General features: G+C 46.6%; 1 protein-coding gene across 1 annotated transcript; it reads right to left on the bottom strand.

Moving 5' to 3' along the window:
• Positions 1-2,547: 2,547 nt before the first annotated feature.
• LOC309516359 (interleukin-8-like) lies at positions 2,548-6,571 on the bottom strand. The gene is made up of 4 exons (XM_082195197.1): positions 6,341-6,571; positions 5,432-5,567; positions 4,560-4,643; positions 2,548-3,530 (listed from the first exon to the last, which is right to left on the bottom strand). Exons 1-4 carry the CDS (start codon positions 6,402-6,404, stop codon positions 3,500-3,502), a joined length of 315 nt encoding a protein of 104 aa, XP_082051323.1. The 5' UTR covers positions 6,405-6,571; the 3' UTR covers positions 2,548-3,499.
• Positions 6,572-12,041: the final 5,470 nt, after the last annotated feature.

Below are 12,041 nucleotides of genomic sequence, written 5' to 3'. Positions count from 1 at the left end.
AGGAATGGGCGACTTTCCCCTTTAAGAATCACAAGAATCTTACCCAACCATAAACTGTTGCTTTTGCACAGCGCTCTTTAACGTGTGATGCCCCCAGGCAAGACTTGCAAACCAGGAACATGCTCAAACACCACTCTGTTTCTGGAGAAGGGGAGCCGGTGGCGCTGTGGTCTAAACCACCGAGCTCCTTGGGCTTGCCAATCGGAAGGTTGGTGGTTCGAATCCGCACAATGGAGTGTTCTCCCGTTGCCTTGTCCCTGCTCCTGCCAACCTAGCAGTTCGAAAGCACGCCAGTGCAAGTAGATAAATAGGTACCAATGCGGCGGGAAGGTAAACGGCGTTTCCGTGCGCTCTGGCTTCCATCATGGTGTCCTATCATGCCAGAAGCAGTTTAGCCATGCTGGCCACATGACCCATGATATAGAGAAAATAGGGGTGGTTGGCTTTTGCTGCCGAACTCCCCAAGGGACTGATTCCCCTAAGTCCACGATCAGTCAGAGATGAATGGATGGAGGTCAGGATGAAGTGAAAGCAAGGCAGGTCTTTATTTTTCTGTTGCAACAGAGTTTCCTCCCCTCCTAGCAAGGAGGCAAGAGAGACCCAGAAGCCAGAAGAAAACCTCTTTTCCAGGGTTTGCATTTTGGCATGGAGAAGGACATCTACAAAAAAGTCAGAAATTACATCACACTTCAGGTGGGGTTACTGTGGCTCAGGCAGGCCAAGGGGTGATATTCCTGAGGCTTTAGCAAGTTTTGCATAGTTCCAGACACAGTTTACACAAAACATCCACATTTGATAAGCCAATCAGGATGCCAGTCAGAGACCCCTCAATGCTGAGCATCTGAGCAAACAGTGACAATTAATACCAAGGAGGCTCATAGATATAGGAAAGGAATCCCTTCAGGAACGTCCCCTGGTAAGGGGGATTAAGGAGGCAGAGGAAATATTGAGAATCTTTAGGACATGGGTAGGCAAACTAAGGCCTGGGGGCTGGATCCGGCCCAATTGCCTTCTCAATCCGGCCCGCAGACGGTCCAGGAATCAGCATGTTTTTACATGAGTAGAATGTGTCCTTTTATTTAAAATGCATCTCTGGGTTATTTGTGGGGCATAGGAATTTGTTCATTATTTTTTTTCAAAATATAGTCCGGCCCCCCACAAGGTCTGAGGGACAGTGGACTGACCACCGGCTGAAAAAGTTTGCTGATCCCTGCTTTAGGAGAGCCAAGATGGCTTTTCGATTGCTCTCCTGCACTATGTTAGACATGTGGTTGATATACTTATGCATGTGTGCTTTCCTTGTTGCAATTATCAACATTCATTCTATATTTGAAACCTTAGAATTCCTATAACAGACACGGAAAGCTGTCTGCGGACAAACGCCGGCTCCCTGGGCCTGAAAAGCGAGATGAGCGCTGCACCCCATAGTCGCCTTTGACTGGACTTAACTATCCAGGGGTCCTTTACCTAATCTGACCTTTGGCTCCCCTGGGCAGTGCCCTCTGCTGGACACCCCAGCAACTTGTCCAGCCTGATTTTTGTGCAAGACACACTGAAGCCCCAACCTCTTCCTCACAAACTTGTTTATCTGGCAGAGATGGCCCATTTCGCTGACTGCAATGGGAAGGTGTTGGTTTGTGCATGTGCCTCCCCCTGACCCCCGCTTGCTGCCCCTGCCGAAGCCTCACTTCGCCGGGTCCCTGGAAAGCTGCAAGAGGCCTTTGAACAATCTTGTGGGTCAGACCTCACCTGGAGTACTGTGTCCAGTTCTGGACACCACAATTCAAGGACACTGACAAACTGGAACGTGCCCAGAGGAGGGCAACCAAAATGGTCAAAGGCCTGGAAACGATGCCTTATGAGGAACGGCTAAGGGAGCTGGGCATGTTTAGCCTGGAGAAGAGGAGGTTAAGGGGTGATATGATAGCCATGTTCAAATATATAAAAGGATGTCACATAGAGGAGGGAGAAAGGTTGTTTTCTGCTGCTCCAGAGAAGCGGACACGGAGCAAGGGATCCAAACTACAAGAAAGAAGATTCCACCTAAACATTAGGAAGAACTTCCTGACAGTAAGAGCTGTTCGACAGTGGAATTTGCTGCCAAGGAGTGTGGTGGAGTCTCCTACTTTGGAGGTCTTTAAGCAGAGGCTTGACAACCATATGTCAGGAGTGCTCTGGTGGTGTTTCCTGCTTGGCAGGGGGTTGGACTCGATGGCCCTTGTGGTCTCTTCCAACTCTATGATTCTATGATTCTATGTAGGACTCTCATGAGATTTTGCGGGGCTCTCGTGAGATCTTGCCAGGACCCGAAACTCACCGCAGCTGTTAATCCAACAATAAGGACCACCCATGGAGGCACCCTTTGTATTCTGCCACTGGCTGAGGGGACTCCCTCAGTCTGCTTCATGAGTGGGGATGATCCTGTTATCTTCCCCACACCCCCAGTAACAAAGCTTTCTGTCCTGCTTACGTGTGAAATCTCTCTAATGAAGCAAAGATGAAGCCAAACTTCCACTTACTGCAGCGGCAACACAAAGGAACTCCATATTTCAACATGAAAATAATTTATTCCGTTGCACACAGGCAAACAAGCTTTGACAGTGCTCAACATTTCTCGGTCAATAAATACATAAATAAAGACATCTCATGTGCAAACGTGAGGCTTCAGAATGGCATCTCTGCGTGAGGAATTCTCAAGTGAGGAAAACTTCAGGCTGTGCTGTGACAAACCATTTGAATAAATAAGATCCCCCCCACTTAAATATGACTATTTTCTAATAATAATAATAATAATAAAAATAAGACACAGAAGATTTCAAGGACAACAAATAATTACTTCAGATATGACCATGTGAATAAATAGATTAGTAACTGGGGGAAAACCCCAAAATATCTGAAAGGCACTTCAGATATGACAGATATTAACTAAATAACATTTCATCCCACCCTTCCTCTGGTGCTTGGAGCATCACACATGGCTCTTTCCCCCTCAGCCTCATGAGGTAGATTTGGCTGACAAATACGGACCAGCCCAAGGCCATAGGTTGAGTTTCATGGCTGAGTGGGGATTTGAACCCGTGTCTCCTGGTGCTGTAACTACTAAAGTGATCAACAGTAGGTAGCTTGCTCTCTTGATGCAACTGTGTTAGCTTTGCCTGTGCCGCAAGGGACCAGGATTTGCCAATTTGTACTATAATAATGGCTTGGTGTACACACAGTTTCACCACTATGGCTACTGCACTTAGCAATACATTCCACTTTCCAAATCACCTTGACTTAACCACCTCATCTTCCTGCTTCCTGCACAAGGCCTTCCTTTTACACTTATTTTAAATACATCCTTACAAAGGGTTTTCTATCAGCAAAGTTGTAAAATAAATACATAAATAAGACCAAAATATCCCCATTTATAAAAGGCTCTTATATAAAGTAGGCTTGGTAGAAATGGCTCAGCTTCTTTCAGGAAGCGAAACAGTAGAGATTCTGAAAGTTTTTTCCCTTATAGCTGGGATTCTGCACTGGCTTGAGCCCTGGAATAAAGGAAAAGCGAGGAGAGGTTAGAAACAAGTCGACGGAACGGCCCGGGAGAACTGAAATGAGCTATTTTTAAAAAACAAAAAAACAGATGTTCAGTATCATTAAAGGTCTGATTCAGTTTATGGGCAAAGCTGAGGCCTGGAGTCATGTTTACTAACGTTGTCTGAGAGGGTTTGTCCAAACCTCTGTATGCCTTCCTGCTTTCCCCTGGGGAAACCTGATCTTTAGTGCGAATTTGGAACAAAAAGCAATTGAGTGTTCCACGGATTGCTGTTTGTTCTGTTTTAGCACCAAAGAGGGGGTTTTCTGGAGGAAAGCAGAGACGAAAATGTTCAGATTCAGGCCTAGAGAGCTCAGGACAAGCAGAAAACTGCTCTGACCCGTGTTTCTAGGCCCGGGGAAAGTGGAAGTGTGCCCTGAGTCTCTGTTCAGATATGCCCAGTTAAGCCTGGTTCTTGCAAAGATTGCACCAACGAAAATCATCCTCTGCAGGGGGTTGGACTTGATGCCCTAATATTTCAGGGACTTAGCCATGGTCTGTGGCAGGGATGGGGAATCGGCGGCCCTGCAGATATTGTCAAACTACAACTCCCATCATTGTTGCCTGTCCTTGCTAGGGCTTATGGGACTGGGAGTGTGACGTCGGGTGGACCACAAGCTTGGTCCAGGGCTAAGGCAACAAAAGATCTGCTTTGTGTGTCTCATTTTCCTTTGCCAGTCGTTAGAACATTATATTTATGATTACAGGGTTTATTAACTTTTGTCTGGTTGTGGATGCAGCCTGCAAAGAGGGGCAGGTGAAGGAATTGGGGTATATCTGGAGGGAGAAGGGACAAATCAGACCCATGGGGACAATGGCGCCTGGAAGTTTTCTTGCACAAACCTAATTGAAAATAAGATTTGCAGCACAGTTTTAGGCATGTTTGAGCCAGAGTCTCACTGTGTCCAATGGAGCTTACTCCCAAATATATATATGCATAGCATTGCAGTGTTCTTAAAACCAGAAGAGAATGACAACTTACTTATCAAGGATAGCTTTGATGATCACTTTCACCCATCTAGCTGTGGGCTCCAAGCATACTTCTTTCCCGTCCTTAAGAGTAGCACTGCAAGCAAAGGAAAACAGGAAGGTCAGGCATCTTCGTTGCAGAGTGTGATTTATCTGTTTATTTGTCTGTTTGTTTAGATTTATATAACACCCTTCGATACATTCATGATGCAAGAACATTGACAAGAACCTAACTACTTGGTTAAATGTCTTAAATGGGGGGGTGTCTAATCCCCTAGTAATCAACTTTTTAAAGAATGTCCACTTACAGTTTCAGTGGAACAGTTCGTGATATCTTTGCTATTTCTTTTCCACAACTGGGGAAGACACTCACCCACAAGCACAATCTACTGGGAAATGACCCAGTCAGGAGTTTTAAACACATAGGAGTTGTGCAATGGGCCTTTTCTCTGCAAAACGTCTTGGTAGATAAAGGTAAAGGGACCCCTGACCATTAGGTCCAGTCATGGCCGACTCTGGGGTTGCGGTGCTCATCTTGCTTTATTGGCCGAGTGAGCCGGCGTACAGCTTCCGGGTCATGTGGCCAGCATGACTAAGCCACTTTCTGGAGAACCAGAGCAGCGCACAGAAACGTCGTTTACCTTCACACCACAGCAGTACCTATTTATCTACTTGCACTTTGATGTGCTTTCAAACTGCTAGGTTGGCAGGAGCAGGGATCAAGCAACGGGAGCTCACCCCGTCGCAGGGATTCGAACTGCCAACCTTCTGATCGGCAAGTCCTCAGCCCTGTGGTTTAACCCACAGTGCCACCCGCGTCCCGTCTTGGTAGATGGGGCTCTAAATCTAGCAAGAGAGAGACTCAATTTCGAAAAGCGGACTTACATGATTTCGACGTTCTTGCAGTGGGGTCCGCTTTGGGTCAGTTTGACATCCTGAATGTGTCTGGTCGGGATGAATGTGGAATGGGTGCTTATGCATTGGCAGCGCAGCTCGCTCCCGATCCGGGCCAGTGAGACACCTACGAAAGAGCAGAAGGATAGTAACCGGTTAAATGGGACAACTCTCTTTACAAAACATCTTTACACTGAACATCTGTTTCCCCCGCCCCAAAGCACAACTTTAAAAGCTGCTTTTCTCTAGGCCTCTTCGACGCCATTCAGCTGGTAGTGCCTCCTTGTATTTTTAAGAGCTAGAGTCATAGAGTCATAGAATCGTAGGGAACGCCGAAGGTCCTCTATCCCACCCCCTGCAATCCAGGAATCTCAACATTAGGGTTAGCAGCTACCCTAAACAGTGGACCGTTGCTCACGACTGCAGTTTTCTGCAGGTTTCATTTTAATTAATGAACCAACTTAGACATCATCAATAAAAAGCATTTCAATTTGGGGGAAGGCAATAGATACTGTACCTAAAAACCTAATAACTGCCTATCCTCCCTGAATTTATTTAATAAGCTACACTACATAAGTGAAGATATGCCCAAAGGAGCAATGTAAAACAAGGATGGCAAACATATCTGCGGATTTGAAGCTCTGTTTATCTTAAGCATTCTTCGATTTACTTATTTTTTAATAATAATTTTTATGGGTTTTACATATAATCACTTTGCGTAACATCGTATTTAATCTCATTGGCTCACATCCTTCTTAACAAGCTTGAGGAACTGTTTCTGCGTTATCAGCTATTCTTCCCCCTCCTTATCCCTGTAGGATTGTGGTATCTGCGGCTACGGTCGTAAGCGCAGCCCCATGGGACTCTTTAAATAAAGTTCAGCGGGAATGTCTTGCTTACCTTCCGTCAGAGAGCTGGAGAGCACGAACAGAGCCAGAACTGCAACAACAACCTTGGAGTTCATGTTGAGGCAAGGAATTTCTCTCTTGGCTGCTGTCCTGAAAGGCAGGGTACTTGGAGTGCTTCAGAAGGTTTGTGTCTGAGCTCTGCAAGACCTGCTGCTTTTATACCCTCTCACTTGCCCTCAAGTACCATGTTTCAACTCTGTCAGAGGAAATTCCCAGCGCAAGCAATTCACAAATGAGTCATTGGGAAATCTTGTGGTAAAGTCTCTTCCTATTGCGACTGAGTTCCTGCAGGAAGGAGAATTCAATCCAGCTTGGTACCTTCCAACTCGTTAGATATTTCAAAATATTCGTTATCAACTGAATACCATTTCTGCAGTTTCTTCATTTTTGGTTTTTTTATAAGGACCTGCACTGCATAGGGAGGTTTCAGAAGTGGGGCAAAAGGTGTGGGGGAAAATCCTTTTCTCCTTCCAGCTCTCCACAAAGCTGTGTAGGGAAGTTTTTTATGTAAGATGTTTTAATTCGTTGGAAGCCTCCCAGTGTGGCTGGGGCAACCCAGTCAAGATGGGTGGAATATAAATAAACACATAAATACATAAATACTGGTATATTACTACTACTACTACTACTACTACTACTACTACTACTATTTCTTATTTAAACTGATTTTAGAATGAATTGATTTTAGAATGCTGTACAGTGGTACCTCGGGTTACATACGCTTCAGGTTACATACGCTTCAGGTCACACACTCCGCTAACCCAGAAATAGTGCATCAGGTTAAGAACTTTGCTTCAGGATGAGAACAGAAACTGGGCTCCGGCAGCGCGGTGGCAGCAGGAGGCCCCATTAGCTAAAGCGGTGCTTCGGGTTAAGAACAGTTTCAGGTTAAGAACGGACCTCCGGAACGAATTAAGTACTTAACCCGTGGTACCATTGTATTATTTTACTGTTGTTAACCGCTCTGAGCCCGGCTTTGGCTGGGGAGGGTGGGATATAAATAAATTATTATTATTATTATTATTATTATTATTATTATTATTATTATTATTATTATTATTATCATGTGCTGAACCTACTCATGCCTGGCACACGCTCAGTCTCACAGAACATATAAATGGCTCCAGTTTCATAGGAACTCACACCATTTGGTTGGTATTTTCACCCTAATGCAGCTAACGGCAAGAGGAATATCTAGCCTTTCTTGTAGGCGAAATGCCTGCGGATACATAGCTGGGGAGGGAACGAGAAGGTGCCTCATTTGAGCAATCCACTATAAATTTTGGAAAGTGGTGTGTCCGTCCTTCTGTTCCCAATGGGTTCAGCCACCTCTCAAGGTATTGTCACCAATCTCAACGCAAACGTTCCTGAGGTGAGGGAGGCAGTCTTCATTCGCGTTTGGATTAACAAGATGGTGGACGGAAACATGACTTTGGCATGACTTTGCCCAATTTTTGGCGTGAGGGGTCCAAACTCACCAATTACACTACCCATCTAAAAATGGCAGTATTTTTCGGTTTCTACAGATTCCCAAGCAGCACCGGGCACTCCCCCGCGAGTTTAATATAAAATATATCACATGCGTAGGCTGTAATCTGCACCGACTTCTTTGATAGTATCTTATATAATTGTGCAATTATACGTTGTGACGGATTGTGTTTCAGATTGATTTATTTTTAGCCTCTCTCTCTCTCCTTCCTTTTGATGGCACTCCCGTCCGAGGTAATTTCCCCTAAAGAATAACCGTTTTGACTCCCACGGAAAAACAGATTTCATGAGTAGGCTTGATTGCTAGCGTGGGAGTGCGATGTCAATACAAGACATATCCGTATGGAGCTGCCCCACCCTTCTGACTTATTCTGTCTTGACAAAAACCATCAGATTAAAGGAATGCCCAAAAATAGCACTTGTGCTTTAGGGACCAGCCGAAGCAAAGCGCAAGTATGAGCAATGCCACTGGTTCACATTCATTCTTTCTCACCTGTGCCTTTGTTTCTACCTTGTTTGTCCCCTCCCCCACCCCACCGAGAGTAAAATTAGCCTTGGCGGTGATATTATACCCAGCTTTTGCCCTGCTGAAACCACAGGCAACTCCCAACTGATGCAGGGCTCACGTTCCAGTGAAATCGTGAATATTTGATCCAAATGATTTTTTATTACTGTATTTTAATATTTTGTTGGAAGCCGCCCAGAGTGGCTGGGGAAGCCCAGCCAGATGGACGGGGTATAAATAATAAACTGTTGTTGTTAGTATTATTATTATTCCCGATTATTACAAATGAAGCCAAATTAATTTAACTGGACTACTTAGACTGCTGCAGTGTGCTCTACGTGGGGCTACCTTTGAAGGCGACCCGGAAACTGCAATTAATCCAGAATGCGGCAGCTAGACTGGTGGCTGGGAGTGGCCGCCGGGACCACATAACACCGGTTCTGAGAGATCTGCATTGGCTCCCAGTACGTTTCCGAGCACAATTCAAAGTGTTGGTGCTGACCTTTAAAGCCCTAAACGGCCTCGGCCCAGTATACCTGAGAGCGTCTCCACCCCCATCGTTCAGCCCGGACACTGAGGTCCAGCGCCGAGGGCCTTCTGGCGGTTCCCTCATTGCGAGAAGTGAGGTTACAGGGAACCAGACAGAGGGCCTTCTCGGTAGTGGCGCCCGCCCTGTGGAACACCCTCCCTTCAGATGTGAAGGAAACAAGCAGCGAGGAGCAATCACCATTGACTTGTGACATAGGTGAAAACTGAAATTGTGAATATTTGAAACTCCACTGAAAAAGACTGCAAACACCCCTTTCCGCCTCCCCCCCCACCCTGTTCTGCCCCTTTTTGTGACGTTTTTGTAGTGTGTTCCGTTTACTTCTGGCTTTGGCATGATGCCTATATATGCAGCTAGAAAGGTGAGGGCAGTATGGCTGGGTGGACAAGGTAGACTGAACAATACCTCCACCTGCAATTTTCACTCCAAAACCGTCGAGCCCCAGGTTTTTTTCTTTTGAGTGGTTGTTCCTTCTAGTTTAGCAATCCCATAGGCAAATAATAAGTAAATAAATATTGGGGCGCAGCTATTTATGCAGTGTGCTGAAGGGGAGGAATCCCAAAAAGGTTAGTACAGTGGTGTCCCACAAGACGAATGCCTCGCAAGACAGAAAACCCGCTAGACGAAAGGGTTTTCCATTTTTGAGCTGCTTCGCAAGACGAATTTCCCTATGGGCTTGCTTGAGGTCCAGCGCCAAGGGCCTTCTGGTGGTTCCCTCATTGCGAGAAGTGAGGTGACAGGGAACCAGGCAGAGGGCCTTCTCGGTAGTGGTGCCCGCCCTGTGGAACACCCTCCCTTCAGATGTGAAATAAACAAGCATTTCTTCCGATTTGTTTTCACTCCCCCCTTTTTCTAAGCCGCTAAGCCGCTAATAGCCTTTTAGCTGCTAAGCTTCTAAGCCTTTAATAGCCGCTAATACGCTAAACTGCTAATAGCGCTAATCCGCTAATAGGGTTGCTTCGCAAGACGAAAAAACCGCTAGATGAAGAGACTCGCGGAACGGATTATTTTTGTCTTGCGAGGCACCACTGTATAAAAATAATGACGATAAGAAGGATTGATTGAACCTGTGGTCTTTAAATGCTGTAGTGCCAGTGTGGTGTAGTGGTTAGGAGCGGTAGACTCGTAATCTGGTGAACTGGGTTCGCTTCCCCGCTCCTCCACATGCAGCTGCTGGGTGACCTTGGGCCAGTCACACTTCTCTGAAGTCTCTCAGCCCCACTCACCTCACAGAGTGTTTGTTGTGGGGGAGGGAGAGAAAGGAGAATGTTAGCCGCTTTGAGACTCCTTCGGGTAGTGATAAAGTGGAATATCAAATCCAAACTCTTCTTCTTCTTCTTATGTGTGGGTTGAGACTTACATCCTGTGTATCGCGCTTCAAACGTTTGGTAAAGGTAAAGGTAAAGGGACCCCTGACCATTAGGTCCAGTCGTGACCGACTCTGGGGTTGCGGCGCTCATCTCGCTTTATTGGCTGAGGGAGCCGGCGTACAGTGTCCGGGTCATGTGGCCAGCATGACTAAGCCGCTTCTGGCGAACCAGAGCAGCGCATGGAAACGCCTTTTACCTTCCCGCCGGAGCGATACCTATTTATCTACTTGCACTTTGACGTGCTTTCAAACTGCTAGGTTGGCAGGACCAGGGACCGAGCAACGGGAGCTCACCCCGTCGCGGGGATTCAAACCGCCAACCTTCTGATCGGCAAGTCCTAGGCTCTGTAGTTTAACCCACAGCGCCACCCGCATAGGAATGCAGTAAATGGTAATCCTGATTTTAACACATCGGTCTGCCACTGTCACATTCAGCTGGCTTTTAGATTGTATGTTCTTACAAGGGCTGCTTTGTGCATGTTACTCTGCCATGTGGCAATGAACGAAAGGATGGCTCCCCATCCCATGATGGTCTTGTTTGTTTTCCTTCATCTTACACCATGTCTCTTCTTCACCCAATGCACATCGCCTGATTTGTTTCTTTGTGCCTGCAACCCCTGCCTGCACATCCTATTCAACAAAGCTGGGGATCTTTTCTAATACAGAGACCTGCCAGCATCTCATCAATCTTACGGGTGTCACTGAAACACAGCCCTGGGCTCCATCAGCGTTAGTACAAGTGAGAAGAACGGAACAGGTAGAAGGGTGTGTCAGGTGTTGCAACCATACTGCTGGGCACTCCTACATTTTAATCTTGGGTGCATCATTCCCCCCGAGACTCGTTACGCTGGCAAGTATCATCAAAACAGGAGAAAGCAGTTGCGAAGCCCATAGCTTTATTCAGACATCCGGGTCCTCCAAAAAGAGAATCAACATGCTCTCCAAATCTGCTTTCAGTACCGAAGCTTTCGTGCCATAAAACTGATGTAAACAAAATCTGCTCCTTTTCCCTTAGAGCCCGTATAGAGTCCTTAAGTGGGTTCCCTATCCGTAGGAGAAAATAACAGAGGCCAACCAGAGTATATTGAGAAGCAAAGCGGCTAGTAAGCCTGATCTTTATTAAACTGTTGCAACTCATCACACGAAGGAGAGAGGAGGAACCCAGAACAATGGTGCGCAAGCCCTTATATAGACTTTTGAAATTGCCCACCCTGTAGCTCAAGGCCACCCCCAAAAAACACCATACATACATCACAGAAGGAGGCGGTCTACGACAGAAATCCTGTCTGCCAGGATACCTGACAATGGCCAGTGATTGCTTACTTGGGCAGCCTGGCCATTCTTTTGTGATGGTCCATACTTTTAATTCCTGAATCCAGGTCACAGGCTCACCCTATTCATACACAAAGATGCCCTAAAGACAGGTAAGCAAAAGACAAGGGTGAGGCTTTCCCATTTCCTCCCTCCTTGCAGAGAAACATTTGAGGTGACACACGCCCCCCCACTGCGGCAATCCCAGGGCTCCCCGTTAAAGGGGTTGTGTCGAAGGGAGTCACTGGCCATACGCTGAAAGGTGGTCAGTGCACTCCCCTGTGTTGCGGTGAAATGGGGGGCAGGCTCTCTGCTTAAACATATGTCTTCCAGAGCCAGCCCAATCCCCAGACAGATTGGTTAACCCGGATGTGCCCCAGATCCCCGGCCGGGGGCTGAGATGGGATAAACGCCCAAGTTTGCGGGTATGGCAGAAGGAGATAGGATCTGCCCCTGCGGTGCCCACCTGGTGG

The sequence above is a fragment of the Podarcis vaucheri genome (assembly GCF_965113315.1).
Source record: "Podarcis vaucheri genome assembly, chromosome: 13".
NCBI classification, from domain to species: domain Eukaryota; kingdom Metazoa; phylum Chordata; class Lepidosauria; order Squamata; family Lacertidae; genus Podarcis; species Podarcis vaucheri.
This window is presented reverse-complemented; position numbering and strand designations above follow the sequence as displayed.

Coding starts and splice junctions, on each gene's coding strand:
- LOC309516359 (XM_082195197.1), bottom strand. CDS start 6,404: ATGAACTCCAAGGTTGTTGTTGCAGTTCTGGCTCTGTTCGTGCTCTCC. Junction 4,644..5,431: donor TGCAAGAACGTCGAAATCAT/GTAAGTCCGCTT, acceptor CTTTGCTTGCAG/TGCTACTCTTAAGGACGGGA. Junction 3,531..4,559: donor ATCAAAGCTATCCTTGATAA/GTAAGTTGTCAT, acceptor CCTTTATTCCAG/GGCTCAAGCCAGTGCAGAAT.